At 47.6% G+C, this 24099-nt stretch overlaps 2 protein-coding genes across 10 annotated transcripts; one reads left to right on the forward strand and one right to left on the reverse strand.

Annotated features, from left to right (window-relative positions):
- The first annotated feature begins 946 nt into the window (after nt 1-946).
- On the forward strand, nt 947-20889 carry LOC125508038 (formin-like protein 12). 9 transcript variants are annotated; one of them, XM_048672583.1, is made up of 18 exons: nt 949-1385; nt 2049-2746; nt 2819-3040; nt 3125-6888; nt 7039-7162; nt 7823-7894; nt 15576-15674; nt 15771-15812; nt 16017-16097; nt 16183-16233; nt 16316-16397; nt 16616-16710; nt 18510-18581; nt 18657-18773; nt 18894-18962; nt 19048-19114; nt 19976-20294; nt 20394-20889. In XM_048672583.1, exons 1-17 carry the CDS (start codon nt 1313-1315, stop codon nt 20155-20157), a joined length of 5910 nt encoding a protein of 1969 aa, XP_048528540.1. In that variant the 5' UTR covers nt 949-1312; the 3' UTR covers nt 20158-20294; nt 20394-20889. The 9 variants fall into 9 exon arrangements, with proteins under 9 accessions (XP_048528545.1, XP_048528546.1, XP_048528547.1 ...); XM_048672585.1 differs by lacking the exon at nt 20394-20889 and having other exon boundaries at nt 948-1385; nt 19039-19114; nt 19976-20021; XM_048672586.1 differs by lacking the exons at nt 18894-18962; nt 19048-19114; nt 19976-20294; nt 20394-20889 and having other exon boundaries at nt 948-1385; nt 18520-18581.
- Nucleotides 20890-21245: 356 nt separating this feature from the next.
- Nucleotides 21246-22920, reverse strand: LOC125508039. Its single transcript, XM_048672593.1, has one exon. The coding sequence runs from the start codon at nt 22568-22570 to the stop codon at nt 21551-21553; it is 1020 nt and encodes a 339-aa protein (XP_048528550.1). The 5' UTR covers nt 22571-22920; the 3' UTR covers nt 21246-21550.
- Between the last annotated feature and the right edge of the window lie 1179 nt (nt 22921-24099).

The following is a 24099-nucleotide window of genomic DNA, read 5'->3' on the forward strand; positions in this document are numbered from 1 at the left end:
TCATCCTATGTCTAGTTAGGGTTTAGTCTAAGTGCCTGACCAAAAATGGCAAGGCGACAACGTCATTGACAACATGGAATAAGGCCACCCCACCATGCTATCCTCATTCTAGCGGTGCTAATTGTATCGATGAATGGTGTGTGAACCTTCGGTCTGGGTCAGATATGGGGTCCTGACGTTGTCTTTGTTTCATGTAATCGATCTTCGATGACATTGTTTCGTGGTGTGGATGGCTATTGTTTGCGTTTAGATTTGTTGGCTTTTTCTTTGGTCGGTGAAGCATGGCCAGCTTTAGCATTGTACGAAAGTTAGCTAGGTAAGGCCTTCTCGGTTCTGCCCAAATGGACCTAGCATGGTTGCCTGACTTTCTTCGTCGCCTTAATTTTCTAAAATGCTGATGCGATCCTCAATTAGCTATCTACAGGACCATTTGACCATTGCGTCAACAACATTACTCTAAATCCAAAAGTATTTCAGAGATCCGGCGGTATCAAGCTTTGCTCACGATGCACCATCAATAAACGCAGAGGAAGAGCATCGGCATACCAAAAACACGTGTATCAATTTCCTCTTCCAGTGGTAATGATAAAAATTGAACAACCAGAACATACTGGCACTTTCGAGCATTCCCAAGCTATTCAGTGAAAAAAGAATCTTCACGACGTGAGTGTAGTACAGATGGTTAGGTTTTGTATAGTAAAATCAATCCACCAGAGTTTGAGAGTTTAAGTCCTAAACTTCTCATTAATGCTCACATTTTTATGGATTTATTTTAAACTTTTCGGCAATATTTATTTAGTTGGAGAAGATGTTTTCGTCGACTACAAAGCTTTTGATTTAACATGTATATTCATAAAGATGAGTATATGTATACATGAGCACCTATATATGTTTAAAAAAACTCACAGACGAGCCGAGCCGTAGTTTCTGCTGTTCCGTCTCGTGCCGCCTCCTCCTTCCTCCCTCCTTTCTTCTCTCTCTCCTCTCCCTCCGCTTCTCCGCCACCTCAAACACCAAAAAATTAGCAGCGACCCCAAAAAACCAGAGATTTTTTCGCACCAAAAAATTTGAGGAAAAAAATACGAGGGCGAAACCCTAGCGAGGGGCGAATTCCGCCGCGCATTGCCTCCCCCCGCGCGCGTCGCGTGCCGGAGCTGGGTCGTGGGGTCGCCGGCGGCCGCGGCGGCGCGGGCGAGGCGTCGTTGGTAGTGCTCCTCGGTCGCTGGTTGCGATTGAGCAGGCGGACGCGATCAGGAAGCGGGGTGCCGCAGCCTAGGCCGCCGGAGACGGCGGCAACGGGGACGAGGAAGAAATGGCGCTGTTCCGGAGGCTGTTCTACCGGAAGCCGCCGGATCGGCTCCTCGAGATCGCAGACCGCGTCTACGGTAACCCCGCCCGCCTCGTCCTCTTGAAATGTTGGGGCAATTCGCCAAGGATGCAAGGGGGCATGGAATTGCTCGCGATTTTTTTTATTATAGCTCTTTTAGCCTCATAAATTTAGCTGTTTTACGTAATAATTTGGTCTATACGGGAAGAAACTGCTAGTACAAGATTTTATTCTTTTCCCCCACATTTTATCACCAATGTCTACATTATGTACGTGCTGCATTAGTTACTTCTTTAAACACCATTCTAGTTTACTTAGGCCAATGCAAATGAATAATGTGCTGTTCTAACCTATGGAAAAGAACAAGTAGCTGTATAGCTAAGGCAAAACAGGCGCATGATCACTATCGTGCAGTTATAGTTTGAGAACTAGAACAAGACTGAAGCGGGGAGACAAAACTACGACATGAATGTGCCGCCCCTTTTTCCAATCACAACACTTAAATCTTGTGAGTCGTATAGGTTTTCAATATGTTACTGAACTGTGCGAACAGAGGCTCCAAAAATTATCATGTAGTGCTGCTATTCCCATATCTGATTGTTTTCAACAAGTAGTGCCTGCGAGCCTTGCACCATGCTGCTAAAATCTTCGTGAATATGCTTACAGTTACAAGTCCAGTTTGACATGAAGAGAAAATGACTGGTCTGTTCAATGCTTGCAGTATTCGATTGTTGCTTCTCGACAGAAACCATGGATCAATTCAAATACAAGAATTACCTGGACAGCATTGTGTTGCAGCTCCGTGAGCAGTTTGCAGATTCTTCATTGATGGTATTAAACTTCAGAGATGAAGGAAAAAGTCTGGTTTCAGGCTTGTTCTCCCTGTACAGAATTACAGTCAAAGATTACCCCTGCCAATACTTAGGATGCCCATTGCTTCCTTTGGACATCGTCATCCACTTCCTCAGGCTGAGCGAGAGGTGGCTTATGTTTGAAGGGAAGCAAAATATTCTGCTAATGCACTGTGAGAAAGGCGGATGGCCAGTGTTGGCATTTATGCTTGCAGCTCTTCTTCTGTACCGGAAACAATACAATGGGGAACAAAGAACTCTGGACATGGTGTACAAGCAAGCACCGAAGGAGCTTCTTCAGATGTTAACAACATTAAATCCACAGCCTTCTCATGTTCGATATCTACAGTACATATGCAGAATGGACTACGAGTTAGGGTTGCCCACACAACCTATTCCTTTCACCCTGGATTGTGTAATTCTTAGAGGAGTACCAAATTTCGATGGGGTAGGTGGTTGTAGGCCAATAGTTCGAGTATATGGGCAGGATATTCTAACGCTTGATAGAGGTCGCAATGCTCTTGCAACACCATTCAAAGCCAAGAAACATGTTAGGCGTTACAGACAGGTACCATCAAGCTCAGCTTAGATCTTGATCATTCTGCTATTTGTGTTAGTTACTTGTTAACTATCGTTGCAGGCAGACAACATGCCGGTGAAGTTAAATGTGGGATCATGCGTCCAAGGTGATGTGGTCCTTGAATGCTTGCATGTGGATGATGGCCTAGAAAATGAAAGGCTAATGTTTAGGGTGATGTTCAATACTTTCTTTATCCAGTCTCACATTTTACAGTTGGACTTTGAGCACATTGATGTCTCTTGGGATGCTGATCACCGGTTCATAAAGAACTTCAAAGCAGAGGTAGGCCATGCTTTTTTCTTACATGTCTGGGGCAACTTATTATCAAATCAATTAATGTTAATTGCAAGTGCATGCCTGAACCAGGTACTCTTTTCAGAGTTTGATGCTGAATCTGATGCGTCTTCCGAAATTGCATCCGGTGATGATGATGATGATGACGACGACGACTGTGGTGATGAGATAGAAGTTGGCTCTGCTGATGAGTTCTTTGAAGCAGAAGAAATCTTCAGTAGTCTTGACTTACATGATGGACACAAGGATGCTGATTTTCGTTCCATAGCTTCTTCAGATCGTACTTCAAGCGTTGAAGCTAGGAAAATCTCACCATTTTCCAGTCTTGAGCTGAGCAGTGATGATATTGATGGATCACCAGAAAATAAAATCGATGACATGAATATGTCATTTGGAATACTAAATGATGAAAATGCATGCACATCTGTTGACACCAATATTATGCATGAAGATATAACGAGAGTAGTGTCAAGTTTGGAAAGTACAACAGATGGAGGCAGAGACAGCATCAATTCGAGTTCTGCTACCTACATAGATAAAGATGATGGCTGCACAGTTGAAAACAGCGATTCAAGGCAGGACAGGATAGTGGATCCCAAGCAAGACTTGAGTCATACTGATAACGTGCTGGTCAAAGAGGTGATTATATTGGAAACCAATAGTCCAAAGGACATTCAGATGATCAAAGAAGTAATCATATCTGAAGTCACCGCTCCAAAACAAGTGCTGGAGGGCGAGATTGAATTAGGCAATGCAGTCCACAATTCAGAAAGCATCATATTGACGGAGGCTGATAGTACTGAAGGACTTAACATTGACATTGCTCTCAAACAGGATGAGGGAGATAGTCCAAGAGAAGAATGCGTTACTTCTGTCAATGGCACCAAACAAGAAAACAACAGTAATACGGATCAACCTAGCATCAGTGACACAAACGTACTAGTGATTGAGCCCGCAGATCAGAATAACAGGATGGAGCCTCCACTAGTAGGGAGGCCACACCTGCAGAGCACAAGTGCTACCATGATTTTAAATTCTGGCGAGCAAAAGATTAAGCAGTCTGATGCTTCCAATAACAATGGAGCTGCAGAACAAACAGAGGGAACGGAAGCTTCTGTATCCAACTCGACAGGCCAACCTTCGAATATTTCTTCTGTGAATATGCTATCTGAAGGTTTTAGCCTGGAAGCAAATGGCACTCTAACTCATGCCAGTGCAAGTACAGTTACAGCTGACTCGTCTCGACTGGCGCTAAAGAAAAAAACTTTTCTTCCTTTGTCAACACAACGTATTTTTGCTCCATACTCTCCCAGGCGTAATGTGCTCCGTTCAGCATCGACAGATTTGTCCTTTCTATCTCCATTGCAAACAGAATCTAATCAGAACTCTGTTCCTTCTACAAGCGGGAGGGATGTTGTTACTACACCTTCAGTGTCTCCACCGCCCCCATCCTCTACATCTCTGAGATCATCCCTAGTAAATCCCCCTCTACGACCAATCAAAACTGTTTCATCTTTACCTTCATCTTCATCATTGGAAGCATATATAGAGATGTCAACTTCCTATTCTCCATTATCACATGTTAACCCTCATCCTCCCTTGATGTCATTATCACCACCTCGACAACCTTACCCAGCAAAGACACATGAAAAAGATTTACATGCAGGTAGTCTATCTTTTCCTGCTTTGCCTGCTTCCAACAGGTATGCATCTCACCCTCCAGCGCCACCCCCACCTCCTCCTTCACGTACTCTTTGTACTAAAATTATTTCAAGCACCTCAATATCTCATCATGCACAAAGAAGAGAAAAAGGGTCTTGCTCCTCTAGTCCTCGTAGACAAACTATTCTCAACCTAGGTTTTTCCTCTCTAACTTTACCATCCAAAAGTAGTATAGTGATGACAGACTTTATCTTAGGAGCCTCTGATTTTATAGACATGGAAGTAACAAACAGAAGAAATATACCAACTGACATGTATGTTCCAACTACCAGTGAAGATACAAAGTATTTCTTTCACATGCCTCATTCTTTATCTCCCAAAACTTCTCAACATAGTACACCACAGCCTCCACCTCTGCTTCCTCTACTGCCACAACTACCATTGCCAATTACAGATAGTGAATCAGTACCACTTATAAGCTCAAAGTCTTCTTCAGATTGTTCATATAAAGAAGCAGCAACACCACCAGGAAAACAACCCCTCTCTCCACCTCCACTTGGAGCAAATGATCCTTCAAGTTCAAAATTTAAAGAGGAAGTACCTCATGAACAGCCTTTAGATCCTCCTTTGGAAGCATGCAAGGAATTCTCGTGGCATGAACTGATCAATGAAACCCCACCCTCCACAGTTCATATAAAAGAACATGGAGCCATTCCAACCCCACCACATCCACCCAGCTGGCATAGGGGAATTTCACCTGCTCATATACTTACACGTCAACCCCGTCACCCACCTTCAACACCACCTGCAGCCCCGCCTTTGCCACCACACTTGTCTTTACTCCCATCTCTAGAACCTTTGCCCTCACCTTCAGTTACACCCTCAACAGAATCCTTGTCATCTCCCCATTTACCTCAAACACCAGCCCTTCATATAAATGATATATCATCCCCGTCTGCCCCACCACCATCTCCACCGCCTCCTCCACCTCCGCCTAGAGAGCATGAAGTAATTTGCCCTTTGCCTCCAATTTCACCTAAAAGGCATGATGTACCCTCACCTCCACCACCACCTCCTTTTGGACAACATCAAGCACTTTTGCCTCCTTCCATTTCCCAGGATCATGTAATAGCTCCACCTCCACCTCTAACAAGGGATGCTGGAATTCCGCTGCCACCACCACCTCCACCTAGAGAGAGCGCTGGGAATTTCCCTCCTCATCCTATTGAAGGAAGCCCATCTCCAACTCTACTAGAATGTCAAGTTAGAGCTCCAATTCCGCCATCACCTCCTTTTTGTGAAGGAAAGGAAAGAATTCCACCTCCAATTTCTCTTGAAGGAAATAAAACAACTCCACAGCCTTCTCTTATTAGAGGACGAGAAGGAACTCCACTGCAAGATGGATTTCAAGGTGGAGCTCCACCTCCAACAGCACCTCTTGGAGTGCATGGAGGGGCTCCATCGCCGCCGCCACCACCTCCTGTAGCATGTCGAGTGGCTCCACCGCCGCCGCCGCCACTTCCCGGAGGATGCGAAGGGCCGCCTCCACCTCCTCTGCTACCTCCTGGTGCACATAGTGGAGCTCCACCGCCGCCACCACTTCCCGGAGGATACGAAGTGGCACCTCCACCTCCTCCGCTACCTCCTGGAGCCTATGGTGGGGCTGCACCGCCGCCGCCGCCACCTCCCGGAGGATATGGAGGGGTACCTCCACCTCCTCCTCCACCTGGAGGAATCGGAGGAGTTCCACCTCCACCACCGCCTATTGGAGGGATAGGAGGTACTCCAACTCCTCCACCTCCCGCAGGATTTCGAGGTGGAGCTCCGTCTCCTCCTCCTCCCGGAGGATATGGCGGGACTCCTCCACCACCTCCTCCTAGAGGGCATGGAGGAGTAGGTGGCCCCCCTCCCCCACCAGGTGCACCTGCTCCTCCAATGCCCCCCGGAATACCTGGTGGCCCCCCTCCACCTCCTGGAGTACCTGGTGGCCCCCCTCCACCTCCTGGTGGACGAGGTGGCCCCCCTCCACCTGGTGTAAGAGGTCTTCGTTCCTTGGGCGCAACCTCACTTACTGTAGCACGGAAGTCATCTCTAAAACCACTGCACTGGGTCAAAGTAACAAGAGCAATGCAAGGAAGTGTATGGGCAGAAATTCAAAAGCAAGATGCTGATAGGTACTCTCTGTTATTTCAACTGTTTGTTTGCCAGAAGATATAAATTCTCGTAACTTGCTCTGATGATCGAATGTCGCTATCAGCTCAATTCTCGCAAAATATATATTTAGTGCATCCTTATTCTGCTAACTAATAGCACCATCTATGCAGCGATTCCGAGTTCGATGTGAGTGAACTGGCATCTCTTTTCACTATTGCTCCAAAGGCAAAAGGTGGCGCAAAAACAGAAGGGGCTGGAAAATCTATTGGTTCCAAAACTGATAAGATTCACCTGGTAACTTGTTCCAGCAATTTCATCTAGCTCTGCTATGCTACTGGATTCTGTAGTGGCATCAAAGTTTATAGTGCATAGCATGTCAGCATCATGAAATTTCCTATATTTTTCCGCACTAAAAAAACTGTAATATCCTTTCAGAGGGCAGGTCCATACAATGTAGACAGAGTGCAGTACTCTATTCAATTTTATAGAATGTCAATTACTTTAGGTTTAAACAAGCATTATACTATGCTTGCTCTTTAACATACTCGCTCCGTCCCAAAAAGCTTGTCTTAGATTTGTCTAGATACGGATGTATCTAGATACGGGTAACATGATATATCACATGTAAGGTCATGCACAGAAGTAGTGTAAACTGTCTCCTCCAAGTTACCATGTGAGACTGAAGTCATGGTAATGTTGAGACCATGCAAGTTGCAACGGCCTTTTTCGTGAACTAAACTTAGTGTAGGGAAAGAACATAGATGGTATTTCACACTCGGTTTTGCATTTGTAGCATGTCTTAATTTTTAGCTACCTCAAAGTATGCTTTTCTGACTCTAAGCTGCTTGCATTGGACTTTTTTAGTTATATTTCCTTTCTGACAACAAAACTTATGTCCTTGTGGTGCAAATAAAAACCCTGAAAGTTTTGTTCATGTCCTTGGAAAATCCACAGATGGATATAAGACGGGCAAATAACACAGAGATCATGTTGACGAAAATCAAAATGCCACTCTCCGAAATGATGGTAAGTATCTCGCTACTAGCTGACGTCTCTTTGTTTCTAGAGAACATGCAAACAGCACATGCACATATTTTCACCGAGTAGGGAGCAGACATGCATACAAGGGAGCTTAGCGGCAAAGTCGGCAAGACAAACGCCATAAGCAACCCTGGTAGGTGGTAGCAAAGAGGGCACATACTGTCATTGGAAGGGCAAACCTGTTGATTGCTCAAGTTCCTTCTAGTTAGTGTAGAAGATCCAGCATAGTTTGTTTTCATCAGTTTTATTGAAGTGTTAGCATGAAGATTGGGTATTAACTCAAATAAATTATCAGTGATGTAGAATAGAGGAGGGGCGTACCAGCCAGTGGCTCAATGTAGTGTGTGTGATGCTGTGCAGCTCACCAGACATGTCTGGCTGCCCTCTTCTAGGTCAGCCCCAATGGGCCTGGGCCACTTGGGCCAGCAATACATGGCCACACATTCAACACTCCCCGTCAAGAGGGGTGATAGATATCTATCATTCCCATCTTGTCACAAGCTAAGCTGCATTCTCTGGTTCCCAGTCCTTTAGTCAAGCAATCTGCAATTTGTTGCCCTGAGCTCACATACCCTATCTTGATAATCTCAGCATCCAGCTTTTCTTTGATAAAGAATCTGTCAATCTCCACATGTTTGGTCATATCATGTTGAATCGGGCTGTTTGCTATATTAATTGCCGGCTTGTTGTCACACCATACATTCATGCAACTGGTCTTCAGTATCTTCAGCTCTTCTAATAGATTCCTTATCCATAACAACTCACTCAGTCCCTGAGACATGGCTCTGTATTCAGCCTCTGCAGTTGATTTGGAAACAACAGGTCGTTTCTTGCTTCTCCAAGACACTAGATTTCCTCCTACAAAGACACAATAGCCTGAAGTTGATCTCGTGTCATCCAGGCAGCTAGCCCAATCAGCATCACAATAACCATCTACAACAAGGTGTCCATAACTCTTGAAAAACAGTCCTTTCCCAGGAGTACCTTTCAAGCATCTCAAGATTCTATGTACCGCCTCAAGATGTTCACTTCTAGGCTCATGCATGTATCTGCTCACAACACTTGCTGCAAATGCAATGCCTGGTCGTGTATGACACAAGTACAACAATCTCCCAACTAATCTTTGATATCTCTCCTTATTCACTGGCTCTCCTGACCGAGCTGTCAGTTTGTGGTTTTGACCTATTGGAGTTGATGCTGCCCAACATCCTAGCATTCCTACATCGCTTATAGGAGATCTAAAGTATACTTCCTCTGAGATAGTGCAATCCCCTTCGCAGACCCAACCACTTCTATGCCCAGGAAGTATTTGAGTCGGCCCAGATCTTTGACTTCAAAGGCCTTACCCAAACACTCTTTCAGTCTTGCTATTTCTTCTTTGTCATCCCCTGTGATAATAATATCATCCACATATATGGCAAGTATAGTGATTTTCCCTTGTTTATGTCTGTAGAACAGTGTATGACCACCGTTACACTGCCCATACCCCATACTACATACAACACGTCTGAACTTGTCAAACCATGCTCTCGGAGACTGTTTCAGACCATACAGAGATTTCCTTAACCTGCATGCCTTGCCAACAGTCTCAGACGTAGAGAAACTGGGATCTCCATGTAGACCTCCTTCAGGTCCCCATGCAAGAAAGCATTCTTCACATCAAGTTGATATAAGGACCGCTCGAAATTCACTGCACAAGAGATCTGGATCCTCAGTGATCATCTTTGCTACTGGAGCAAAGGTCTCATCATAGTCAATGCCGTAGGTCTGGCTGTACCCCCTCGCCACAAGCCTGCTTTGTACCTTTCAATCTTCCCTTCTGCATTCTGCTTCACAGTGTATACCCACTTGCAGCTGACTGCCTTCTTTCCTGTTGGAAGAGGTGTTAGTACCCATGTCTTGTTCTTACATGATGCCTCCAGCTCCTCTATCATAGCTGCTCGCCACTTTGGATCCACTTTTGCTGCCTTCCAATCAGTTGGAAGAGACACCAGCTGAAGAGAAGCAACAAATGCTTTGTGGCTCGAGATAATGCTTCATAGGAAACATAATTTCCAATATCATTGGCATCGAACCCATACTTTGGCGCTGGTATCCCTGATTTTTCTCGAGTACCTTTTCTCAAAGCAATTGGCAAGTCTTCTGTGTCAGATGAGCTTGCATTGCTACCTTGCTGCTCCCCCCTGCATCTGTGTTGGTGGCTCCCCCTGAACATGATGCTGTCGTCTTGAATAAACTTGAGGATTGCGCTCCTCATTCACCTTCTGCCACCTATGGGAATCATCACCTTGCTTCCGTGAATACACCTTTAGCTGCTCCTCTTGCTCTGCTGTCCACCTCGGTACACAACCGATCTGGGTGGGAGTACTGTCTGCCTGACTCGGCACCCCATCAGTCACAATCGGTCCTTCACTCTGTGGTGTTATCATTTTCTGGGGCTGCTGCTCGCTTCGCTGTACCGGAATATCACCCTCAATTGGTTGCTGCAGCACTGAATCGGCACCACCACCACTCTCCCCCTCTTGACCTGTCACAGTAGACTGGGTATGACTTTCAAAGTTTCAAGTAATCCACTAAGATCAGTTTTCTCACCATAAAATGGTTCGGATTCCCTAAAGGTGACATCCATGCTCACAAAGGCCCTCCGTTCAGATGGACTCCAACACTTGTACGCGATGTACGCGCCAACTGCGCCAGCCCATGGATGCTTTGCGGGGACTTCAACTTGATCTATCGAGATGAAGACAAAAACAACGGGAACATCAACAGACGCATGGTGGGACGCTTCCGCCGCGTTCTCAATGACCTCGCGCTTAAGGAGGTTTACCTCAACGGTAGGCGATACACTTGGTCGAATGAGCAGACCCCGCCCACGCTGGTTCACCTTGACCGTGTCCTCTGCACTGCGGACTGGGAGGAGCGGCACGGAGAGTGCCACCTTCGCTGCCTTGCCTCGGTTGTCTCCGATCATAGACCGCTCCTGCTTGACTGCTCGCCATTGCCCCCGGCGCATCGGCGCTTTCATTTCGAGGAGTACTGGACGCGCATTGCGGGCTTCCAGGACGTGGTTGCGGCTGCTTGGAGTTCGGTGGACGACCCGAGCCCGTTTCGCCGCATCATGCGGCGCTTGCAGGCCACCGCGCGCATGCTCACGAGCTGGAGTGCTCGCGCCGTGGGCAACATCCGCGACCAGCTCGCGATCTCGCGTGAGCTGCTCCTGCGCCTTGACTCGGCCCAGGAGATCCGCCAACTAACACCCCACGAGGACTGGCTCCGCCAACAGGTCAAGCTGTCATATCTTGGCCTGGCTTCGCTGGAGCGAACTTTGGCGCGATAGCGCGCGCGCATCTCTTCTCTCAAAGATGGCGACGCCAACACATCCTTCTTCCATCGCCAGTGCACCTATCGCAAGCAGAAGAACATGATCCACTCCCTGATGGTTGACGGCACCGTGCTCACCGATCATGCGCGCGCACTTCGACTCCCTGCTCGGGACCGATCACCCTCGAGATTGCGCCCTTGACTTGCAGCACATCATCGAGTCGACCGTCCTCGACGACCTGGAAGCCCCATTCAGCGAAGACGAGATTTGGCAAGCAATAAAGCGCCTACCAGCGTGCAAGGTGCCCGACCCTGATGGCTTTACCGCGGAATTCCTCCGATCCTGCTGGCCCGTCGTCAAGCATGACTTCGTCTGCGCCTTCCAGCAGCTCCATGCGCTCCGGGGACGAGGATTCAGCTGCCTGAACCAAGCGCTGCTCACGCTGATCCCAAAGCGCGCTGACGCTGCCAGCCTGTTTGACTACAGGCCCATCAGCCTAATCCACCTCATCACCAAGATCTTCGCAAAGATGCTATCCCTCCGCCTAGCGCCCAAGCTGAATGACTTGATCAGTCCCATCCAGAACGCCTTCATCCTCGGGCGCAGTCTCCACGACAATTTCTTGATCGGGCGACAGTTGGCGCGCCTCCTCCACCAGCTAGGAGCCTCGCGCATCCTCAAGCTCGACCTCACCCGCGCCTTCGACTCTGTCTCGTGGCCCTTTCTCTTCGAGGCCCTGCGTCAATACGGATTCGGCGACCGCTTCCTCGGCTGGATCGCGATCCTGCTATCATCGGCCAGCACCCGAGTCCTTCTTAATGGCGCGCCTGGACCTGCGATCTGGCATCGATGTGGACTCCGCCAGGGTGACCCTGTGTCACCGCAGCTCTTTGTGCTTGCTGTCGACACGTTGGGGCGCTTGTTCCGCCGAGCTGCTGAGCTCAACGTTCTGCAACAGCTGCACCCCCGTCGCGCGATTCCCATCATCTCGCTTTATGCCGACGACGTCATCCTCTTCTGCCACCCCTCGCCTAGCGATACATTGGCGGTCAGAGAGATCCTGCAGCTCTTCGGCTGTGCGTCAGGCCTGCGTGTCAACTTCCAGAAGAGCACGGCCACGATAATCCGTTGCGCGGACGATGAGGTCGCCCCAGCCGTCGCGACCCTGGGATGCCCCCTCGTGGAGTTCCCCATCACATATCTGGGCATCCCCCTCACCTTGCGACGCCCGACGGCCGCCCAGCTGCAGCCCGTCGTCGACAAGACTGCCGGGAAGCTACCCACTTGGAAGGCGCACCTCATGAACAAGGCTGGTCGCCTCGCCTTTGTCAAGTCCGTCCTCAGTGCAATTCCCCTGCATCAGCTCCTTGTGCTCGCGCCGCCGAAGAAAGTCTTCAAACTCCTTGAGAAGATCCAGAGAGGATTTCTTTGGGCTGGCCGTGCCGATTCTCAAGGCGGCAATTGCCACGTGAATTGGCGCCGCGTCTGCCGCCCTACCAGCCTGGGCGGCCTTGGCATCCACGACCTGGAGCGCACGGGCCTCGCCTTGCGCACTAGATGGCTCTGGTTGGCACGCACTGATGGAAACAGAGCATGGGCTGGCCTCGACCTCCAATTCTCAAGCGAGGAACGTGCATTCTTTTTCGCGTCCACCTCCATGCTCATTGGCGATGGTCGACGGGCATTGTTTTGGGAGGACCGCTGGATCAATGGGCGATCCATCTCTGAGATCGCTCCTCAGTTGTACGCCCTCATCCCCAAGCACAGACGCAAAAGCAGAACAGTGGCAAACGGTCTTCAAGCGCACCAGTGGGCTTCAGACATACATGGCACTCTTGGCATCCAAGAGATTGGCCAATACTTGCTAACCTGGCGGGCCATCGCGCATACCACCCTCTCTGCTGAACCGGACCAACTCCAATGGAGGTGGAATGCTTCAGGCACATACACCGCACAGTCCGCGTACCTAGCCACCTTCCATGGCTCTGCATTCTGCCCGGCATGGCAGCTTACCTGGAAGAGCTGGGCACCTCCGCGAGTGAAGTTCTTCCACTGGCTCGCTAACTTGGGACGCTGCTGGACGGCCGATCGCCTCGCCCGCCGCGGATTGCCGCACCCTCCTCGCTGCCCGCTCTGTGATCAGATGCCGGAATCGATGAACCACCTGATCCTGGAATGCTCCTTCACCAAGCAGGTTTGGCATGACGTCCTGTCTTGGCTGCACCTACCTTGCAGCGCGCCTAATGGTGAGGGCTCCCTATCTATCTAGTGGCGCACAGCGCGGCAGGCCACGCCCAAGCCGATGCACAAAGGGCTCACAACCGCAACGCTGCTGATCCCTTGGATGACATGGAAGCATCGCAACGATTGCGTCTTCAATGCCGCAACACCATCGACTAGCGTCTTGGTAGCAAGGATCAAGGAAGAAGCTGCGCTTTGGGCAACCGCAGGTGCTCAAGGCTTGCGTGTCATCCTCCCACAGATCTGGGACGTCCACTGATGTTTTTTTTGTGTTTTGCCTGTCTCAGAGCCTCCTAGGAGGATGTAACAAACTACTCCCTCTGTCCCAGAATATAAAAACGTTTTTTACACTATGCTAGTGTTAAAAACGTTCTTATATTTTGGGACGGAGGGAGTATCTCTCTTTTCAATATAATGAAACGCAAAAGTCTTTTGCGTTTTCTCGAAAAAAAAAACTTGTAGCCGTGCTGCCCAGTGAAGATACACTTGACAGCCTGTGGATCCAATTTGCCCACAGATGGCTTGTGATCCCTGACAAAGCAGACACAACTGAACAGCTTGGGAGGAACCACACAATCATTCTTTCCCAGAAGTAACTCAGAAGGTGACTTCATACCCAATACTCTCGATGATGTGCGATTGATCAGGTGTGTCGCAACCATCACTGCTTCACTCCACAAGAATTTTGGCACATACATTGTAAACATCAGTGATCGAGCAACCTCCAGAATATGTCGATTCTTCCTTTCTACCACTCCATTCTGAGGAGTGTCCGGACATGAGGTTTGATGCAAAATCCCTTGCTCTGATAAGAAAGTCCCAAACACTTTGTTCACATACTCGGTGCTATTATCACTTCTTATCACATGCACCTGAACATTGAAGTGATTTTTCACATAGGCATTGAAAGTCTTGAAGCATTGGAAAGTTTCATCCTTGTGACGCATTTAGATCCATGTCATACGTGAGTGGCAATCAATAAAGGTCACAAAATACTTTGCACCACTAACTGACACCACCGGACTTGTCCACACATCCGAGTGAACAAGCATGAATGGGGATATACTTCTAAGTCCCTTACTCACATAAGACGTCTCGTGTGTTTTGCAAACTCACACGCATCACATTGCAGCTTGTTATTATCTAGTCCATGCATTACATCAGGAAACAGCTGGAACATTTTATCAAAGGATACATGCCCCATTCTGTAGTGATGTTTCATGGCCCCAGACTCTTCCACAATTGCCGCAAACACTGGGCTGCCCACCACCTCGGTCCCCAGCAGCCGGTCCTGACCCACAGCGCAGACCCGCACCTCCCGTGCAGCAACAGCACCAGCAACCACCCGAGCAGCCTCTCTTCCTCTTCAGCCGCCCGAGGACGAGGAAGAGCTCGAGCAGGGGTTCTGCCTCGGGTCCAAGAAGCAGCCACCCGCGCAGCCCCGCCTGTCCGCTCTCCGCGTCGCGCGCGCAGCACGCCGCCACCGCCGCCGCCGATTTGAGCCCCCGCCGCAGCCTCCTCGCCGGACCCCACCGCCGGCCAGCTACTAGACGATCGTGGCGTCTGATACCAGGTAGAACAGAGGAGGGGTGTACGAGCCAGTGGCTCAATGCAGTGTGTGTGATGCCGTGCAGCTCACCAGACATGTCTGGCTGCACTCTTCTAGGTCAGCCCCAATGGGCCTGGGCCACTTGGACCAGCAATACATGGCCACACATTCAACAAGTGAGTTATAGGGAAATTTAGTTTTGCCACCGGGTTCTTTCACCCGAAAATTTGCTTGGAAGTTCTTTGCATATTTGTTTTTCAGAATCACATTCTTTTGGTGAACTTGAGAACTCAGTTCATGGCCTAAAGCTTTTAAAATCCCATCTCCCTGTTTTTTACGTGAACTTTACACCAATTTAATTCTGGTTTTTTAGCGAGTTGAGTCAATAGTCAAATAAGTTTAAAGTGTGCTGTTAATTCAGGAAATCTTCCCGCAAAAATAATAATCAGGAAATCATTCTCTTTTTTAAATTAAGTCACGTGACTGCATATATTTTTTACATAGTAATTGTACTTTCTCTACCGATATGTCTTTACTTTCTCTGCTCATAATAGAGTGCTGCTCTGGCCTTGGACGATTCAGTTTTAGACGCTGATCAGGTTGAAAATCTCATAAAGTTTTGCCCAACAAAAGAGGAAATGGAGCTTCTAAAGGTTGTTTCCAAACTAACACTTCCTTGAATTTTCCCCTTGTCTCTAGTATAATCATGAACAATTTTTTTCTACCTATTTTGTAAATTTGGCTGGCAGAACTTTACAGGAGACAAGGAAACTCTTGGAAAATGTGAACAGGTAAATCTATATCTTTTGGCTTACACGCATTACTCTAATGCAAATATCATGTTTCATCTAAGTTTACCTGCTTATCACATAATTTATAGCTTCCTTCTCTTATATATTTCTCTGGTCATATTTTATCTGAATTGAAGTTTTAAATGACATTTTACATTTGTACCTCAGTTTACCTTACTATTTATCTTTTTCCTATATATGCAGTTCTTTCTAGAATTGATGAAGGTGCCAAGGATTGAATCTAAGTTTAGGATATTTGCTTTCAAGATTCAGTTTCAGACACAGGTCATACACCGTTAAGTTTTAGAGATTAAGGTCATTTGTGTTGTTCATGGCTTTCTCACTCTCCACTTATTTATTTCCTGCTTAGATTAGGGATGTTAGAAAGAATTTGCTGACCGTGGCATCGGCTTGTGAGGAGGTAAACATTCTAACAACTAAGGTTTCTCACGTTCAGTATTCATGTTTAGCACGCGAGAACTCATTTCTGATATGCCAATCAGCTCAGAGGCTCTGAGAAGCTGAAGGTGATCATGAAGAACATTCTGTTAATTGGGAACACATTAAATGAAGGGACACCAAGAGGTAGTGTCTTCGCTGATTTCTAACTATCCTATTAGACTATTAGTTGGGAAGAATGCTCCAACTATCTATTGTACGGTACTATTTTGGGGAGTAGATTGAAACTGTATCAATACCAGTTTATTGCATCTTCAGGGTTTTTTGTTTACCAAACAATTTTATCCTCTGCCTCGTACCTTTTTAATTTCAATTTCAATTTCTTTTTTGCTATTCCCTTGCAGGCCAGGCTGTTGGTTTCCGCTTGGATAGTATCCTAAAACTTGTAGAGACCCGTGCAACCAGCAGTAGAACAACACTAATGCACTTTCTTTGCAAGGTATGGAAATAATTGGCCGACATTGATTGATTAAAAAATGAGGAAAATAATATTATATAGTTAGCTGATTCATGGCAATCCACGTAGAACCCCAATCCAGATCATGCAAACTAGTTTGTGGTTTGGCAATGATCTGCTTTGTGCCAGTTGAGAATGGGGGATGGCAAACACCATTGACAATAACCTGATGGCAAGGTGCAGTAGAGGATGGATGCTCGAGAGTCGATAGGCAAAGTGAGAACAAGGAGGGGTGCTTGATTGGCAGGGGCAGGCCCACCTCAATTCGAAATGAATACACAATTTCTTTTGTGTAAACATACATGTGTATTGGCATATAAACTGATAAATAGCCTAAAACGACTCAACAGCCTAAATAGGCTTTATCTCTTGCCTCCCATGCCCCACCTGCCATCCCATGAAGTCCCGTGGTGCTCTCAGCGCTTCCTGATCTCACCTGGCCATCTGATGACTGGTAATTCACAGCGCTCTGGCTCGAGAGGCAAATCCGAACATTCCATGGGTTAGCCTGGTATAGTGATATTATGATGACAACAGCACCCCCATCCTTCCACTCGTGTGGGTTCTTTTGGTGGCATGATGCCTTCAGCCTCGTGACAAGTACAAAAGAATCGCCAAATATTAATAGAGGCGACAAAAAAAATCCTTTTTAATTGATCCTTGAATTGAGCGGCCTCTCTGTTAGGACAACAGCATCACCTCCTCCTTCCACTGATGCGGGTTCTTTTTGGTGGTGTTGATGTCTTCGGCCTTTGCAGGGGCGGAGCTAGCATGTGGTCAATGGTGTCAAATGACACCAATGATTTTTCGCTAGCCTACTTTAGAGGTAACAAAATACTCTTTACAAATACGCAATGCTACCACTATACTTACAAATATGACACCAGCAATAATTTTTTCTGGGCAAAGGCCGGAGCTCAAGGGCTCAGGGTCGTTTTGCCATCATCCTGGGATGTCCACTGAGCCCCTGACGGCTGTGTAAAACTGCCTCCTAGGAGGATGTAAATTCCCTCTCTTTCCAATTCAATGAAACGCAAAAGCCATTTGCGTTTTCTCGAAAATAATTTTTTCTGGCTTCGCCCTGGGCCTTTGTGACAAGTAAAAAAGAATTGCCAGATGTCATTAATAGAGGCGGCAAACATCTCCTTTGTATGTGATCCTTGAATCGAGCGGCCTCCCTGTGAGCTTTATGCCAGACTTCACTCTTTCACCATAAATGACCAGCTTAGCTTTTTGGATGATCAGCCTAGCTGTCAATATCCTTCACATGTTTCACCTTCTGCTTTCTAGTCAAGCCTACAATGAGCTGCTTTACCTTCATCAACATCTTAACAGAATGTCAGAATCTACCTTCATGATCTCAGTAATGATGTCTGGAGCTGCATCTGGGGTCAAAAAATTGTCCAAGGTAAAAACTAAATAAGTCTCCAAGGATCACCAAACCCATGTCATCTTAAATGGCTCTGGGCCTGCAACTGCAAGTGCAATCCTAAAGTCAAGGCCTTCTCCTGGCTCCTACTCCAAGACCGACTTAACACCGGAGACATGTTAATCGGAAGGAACTAGATTTGACAGTTCCACCTGCGTGCTTTGTGGACACGATACTCTAGAAACTCACAATGTGTTATTGTAAATGTAGACGCGGACCTTAGAATCACAATGTGTTATAAATTTGAAGAAACCAATCGCCAATATTTTTCTTGGTTCATGGCTTCATGCTGCATATTGTGCATTCATACAGTATGCTTCAAAACTTAATGACTGGTTTAAGTGTTCTTCAGTCCCTTGCAGGAAAGTCACCAGAACTACTGGATTTTCATGAGGATTTAGTTAGCTTGGAAGCTGCTTCGAAGGTATTGTGCATGCTGACTAATATGGATGACTTACATTGATAATATTTACTAAATATTCTGGAGTTATTTAAACAGTTGCAATTGAAAGCATTGGCGGAGGAACAGCAGGCAGTTGTAAAAGGGCTAGAGAAAGTTGAACAGGAACTAACTGCTTCAGAAAGTGATGGGCCAGTTTCTGATGTTTTTCGGAAGGTACATTTCCCATCCTTCTGAGACCATTTGCTTTTAATGAAGTGTTTTGGTAGCTATTTTGTATTTTTCAATATTTTCTTGTATGGTGCTCTATATATTTGTTGCTTCAATGCAATGTAGACTTTAAAGGAGTTCCTTGATGATTCTGGTGCTGATGTACGTGCCCTATCAGCACTCTACGCTGATGTAGTAAGCCTTTCGTGCCCCTCCCTGCTTTCATTACTAATAGTGTACACTTCAAATTTGCCCACTTTTGACGTACAAGTGCTGACAGGGTAGAAGTGCAGATGCACTTTCCCTTTATTTTGGAGAAGACCCTGCAAAATACCCTTTTGAGCAAGGTAATTTCCATGCCAAATTATCAATTGAATCAGTCTATGTGAGATGGTTCTGAATGAATGTATATTTTATATTTCCTCCTTTTCCAATTATGCTTGTGAAGTTTTAGTGAAGATAGTGTGTTGTGACCATTGATGCACTAAGATGATAGAGTGAGAAACTAGAGACTATGGATGTGTTTGGTCTGATTTAAAATGGTATAGGCAGACTGCACCTGCCCTTCACCAAGACAACACTACATTTTCAGTTTTTCTTCTGCAATAAGTTAATTGACGCTTCATCTGGAAGTGTGGAGCCAGGGCTCAGAAAACTTCTTGAGGTTCATTGGTTGATGTTATAACAAGCTAAAGGCGAGATTTTGAACCTCGGCTGGATTAATGAGGATTCTCTCCGAAGTACTCCTAGCTAGACTTCTTTGTGGTGATTTTGGCTTATTGCTACCTGTCCCCAGTTTTATCAATACTGGTTGAGTGGTTGCCTGGTTGGGATCACCATTTACCTGATCGTCTGATCTGCTTGACTAGCTTGCTTATTTGCCTCTAGAATACTCCTATAGTTTGCTCCTTATCAGATCTGCTGTAGTTAATTTCCCTCTTCAGTTTTCTCTCTTTGAGCCAGTAAATATCAAATGGCAAACATACATGTCTATGAACTACAACAGTTCCTTTTATGCGATTTATGACCTGCTTTATCATTTAATCCATGTTAAATGTCTTTCTTTCACTTTGAAATTAAAAAATGGCATCAATGTCCTGAACTCCTCCTTGCATGTCCTCATCTATCTCCAAAATAAAGCAAGCATTTGCTAGTAATTCGATATCCCTCTTATCTCTTACTCATACTGAATCTTGAAAACTACGCAGTTGCTTCCACCCTTCTGACCTTTGTGGGGTTATTTCGGAAGGCGCATGAGGAGAATCTCAAGCAGATCGAGGCTCAGAGGAAGAAAGCGCTGAAAGAAGCGGAAAAGGAAGCAAGCCAGGACAGAACTCCTGTAAAATTGAAAGATGGAAATGTAGGATCACCAAGGTCGCCCTTCAAATGATATCTGTCCTGAAACTTGGATACGGTCATCAGTTTTTCCTCAGCAGACGACCTCTGCCAGCCATGCAGATCTTCAGGAGGCTCGACTGTCGCCAGATGCATGACTTCCTTGGGGACATCTCATGCCTACAAGACAAGGTAACATACAATTATGCATATGCTCTGTTTCATCCTAACTCGTGAAATGTTCTTCTCGGTATAACCCTAACCTAGAATCACTTATTTGGTTTCGTACAGATACTTCCAGTTGGACATCCACGTTTGATAGCCCATGACACTGTACAAAGCTAACCCAGCACCTAACGTAGGTCCATGTGTACAGATTTCTTATTAGATTTTCCCCCATTTGTTTTACACTAGCAGTAGCAGCAGGAGTAGGCCAGTGGTTGTAAACTAGGAAAATGAAAAGAATGTAAGCAATGATTTGTAGTCTAGAAGAAATAGAAAAGGATTAGTGTTGTTACCACAGGAAATTTTCCAACCAACAGATTAGGCGGTTTTGAAACGATAGACAGGTTGACACACATCACTATAGCTCAACCAGGTGATTCTACAATATGTATACTGATCTTTGTGTAACCGCTTTGCACAGTCATGCTTTCGATTTGTTGCCAAATCATGCATCGAGGTGCTTGTGCATGAACCCTGTCTTGAAAGAGCAAAATATGCGGTTTGTTCTCCTGATCAACTGAAGTGATAGCTTCAGTGTTTTTGTCTGATGATGTGCAAAACGGGAAATGGTCCTCTGTTGCTAATTCACACTGCACTCTCTTCTCTTCTGCTCCCTCCTCTGTCCCCTAATCACCCATTTCATCTGTGGTGTATGGAACTGCATTTTATGTTGTAATTGTTCTTTTTTTGTGGTCCTTGTAACTGCATTTTCCGTTGAAGTTACAGCATTGCTGGCAAAAAAGTTCTGCCTTGAGACTGGCAGTAATGCTGCACTTTCAATGCTCCGTATGCTGAAACATAGAAATTTAAACCTGACAGATGTGATCACCAGGGCAGAGCTTGAGATATTCTTCTGTACTATAGTGTCTTCAACAACGGTCCATGTGAAACAATTTTCAACCAAAAAAGTACAGAATGTTGAACCAAACCATATCATTCTTCGTTTCTTTCCTCTTTTTTTTGCACGGTGCAAAATCCACTGGTTATTTATTTCAGTTTGACGGAGTATTTTTTTTCTGCTGTACAATAGAACCATCTTTTACATTTCATTTCCATGCCAACATAAAAAAAAGGAAACAAACGAACAAAACTATTCAGGAAAAAAGGGAAATAATGTAGAGCTATCCCAGTTTACTACTGTATAGTGCATGTTTCTCTGGACCGTCTGATGAGACCCTCCCAAGAGTTTCTCAGAATCACAAAGCTACGCGGCTATTGTCTGACTATGCCTGGAGGTCGCCCTTCTCCTCGGGCTCCAGCTCTCTCAGCTCATCGGCCTCGCTCCTCCTGCAGCTCCGGTAGAACATGCAGCTGACGATGATCTCCAGCACCACGCAGAGCGCGTGGATGTATGCGATCGAGAAGGCCTCGCCGGCGACGCCCGGCGCCAGTCTCCCGGCCTTCCGGCGCTGCGACACCACCCGCAGCTGGAACAGCGCCTCCGCCGCCGCCATGCCCAGGTTGGTGGGCAGCGCCAGCGCCAGCGCGGTGGGCACGCGGTCCCTGATGAGGACGCACGCGCGCAGCACCGCGGCGTGCCCCGCGCAGCGCTCCTCCATGGCGGCCACCACGACCGCGAGGTTGCAGACGACGGTGGCGACGCCGACGGCCACGGAGTAGGCGATGGCGCCCGCGGCGGAGAGCGCGAGCGTGGACGCGCGGGAGGTGAAGCCCAGCAGGTCGGCCGCGCCGAAGGCCAGGAAGAGCAGCGAGAAGGCGGCGGCGTTGGCGGAGAGCATGGCGAAGGAGCCGACGAGGTGCGTGGCCACGAGCGCCGGGTACGCGCGCGCCACGGCGCCGCAGGGCGGGAGCGACATGCGCCCCCGCCGCCGCCGGTCGTGCGCCGGGTCCGCGCGGAGCACGCCGGCGACGCAGGCCTTGGCGAGCAGCAGGACGGTGAGCGCCACCGGCAGCGTGGCCGCGTAGGTGAACACGGTCTGCGACAGCTTGCCGTTGAGCAGCGCGAAGAAGGGCGACGGCGGGAACCCCGCGGCGTGGAACATCCCCCGGAGCCGCGACGACACGCCGCGGAGCACCGCCCCCGACGAGGAAGACGACGACGACGCGGCGGCCTGGGACGCGAGCACGGCCGCGGAGAAGGGCAGCGCGAGCATGGCCGCCACGGGGCTGAAGCAGTGGTAGCCGTTGAAGAAGGCCGCCACGGCCGCCCTCATCACCCTCCCGGCCTTCCACGACGACGCGCCGCCATACCCACCAGTCAGCAGCCCTCCCCTCCTCACCATGACGACGTGCGGACGGGGCGATAGAGAGGTCGGGCACAGGCAGCAATGAGTAATGCGGTGCTGTGTTGTGTAGCTCGAGTGGCGGAGTTTTTATGGTTGGTTGCGATGGTTGGCGGGAGGTCAAGAGAGGAGGAAGGAGGAGGAGTGTGTGTGAGTTGATCCGGGCCAACCACCGGCGGAAGGAACTGACACCGTAACTGCAAGAGGAAGAAATCAGAAATGGACAGGAGGACCGGAGAAGAAGCAAGCAATCCACTCCTATGCCCAATTTAATATATATAGTACTGTGTGCGAGTACCAATTAGGCTAGAAATTAATCATCGCCATTTTTATCAGACGATGAGGCTGGCTGTATATCCACCGCGTGTTTCTTTCCTTTTCTTTCCGTTCCTTGCCTGTTATATGTGCGTACAAAAGAGGCGCATTGTGTTTGCCAAATGAGAAAAAGAAAAGAAGAGGGGCGCATTGTAGGCGACGTGCGTGCGTGCGTCGGGTGCAAGCTAGATACTAGCTAGGTTGGCGATGGATGCATGCAGATCGAGCTAGCGGTGCGGGTGACGACGAAGGGGTTTCTTGCATCACATCCCACTCAATGGAGGGATATGTGTGCAGCTTTCGGACGGACGTGGAGGGGGCCTGGCGGTGGAACCGTGGCAGCGATGGTTCCGACGTTGCATATGCCGTGCGTTTCAAGTGCCTGCCTGTCCACAAGGGCGCTCAGCATCATGTGTGATGTGTCTGTGTTTTTTTTTTACTTTACATTATTATTATTACTGTCTCGGTCAAGTTATTTTAGCCCCTCGATTCCATATGTTTACTTTATACCTAAATGATAAGTGTCACAAGTATGGCACATAGTAACACCGTCCTGGCGTTTTTTTAACTAAAGCCCTGTTCGGCAACCTTCCAAGAAAGGGAGAGCGCGCGGAGCGTGGTTCTAACCCCTCCTTCAATCGTAATTGCACGTAGCTCCGCTCCGAGCCGGCGTTGCGGAGCGGAGCGGAGAGATGCTGAACGCTCCCTAAAATTGCCATCCGAAAAAAAACAAAGCCCTAAAAAACTAAAACTTGTCATACAAATAGAAAGTTGACATGCTTCACAACTAAAGCTGCTATCCTTGACTAATTAAAGTACCATAAAAAACGTTAAGGTGGAATTGCTTCGTGCCACACATGTGACATTTATCATTTGCCAAAATGATAAGTGCGACTTATCAGGTCCCTTTACCCAAATGATTTAACCTTTTTTCAGCGAAGGAGCAGAAACTTTGTATTAAACAAACTAGCATTATAATTAAATTCATGAACAGAAAAGAAAATACAATCCAGTCCGACGGCATACACACCATCGGGCCGGAAAAAAAGCCGAATGAACCATTATTGCAACTCCCATCCGGTAACTGGGGCCCGACATGCACATCTCGAGCGACGAGGCTGGCGGAGGATGAGGAGGCCGACAATCTATCGACGGACCGGAGCAGGGATGGCAACATAGGAAGAGCCCTAACCGCCTTTGGCTTGCATCTGTTT

Source organism: Triticum urartu, chromosome 5 (assembly GCF_003073215.2).
Source record: "Triticum urartu cultivar G1812 chromosome 5, Tu2.1, whole genome shotgun sequence".
Classification (NCBI taxonomy): Eukaryota; Viridiplantae; Streptophyta; class Magnoliopsida; order Poales; family Poaceae; genus Triticum; species Triticum urartu.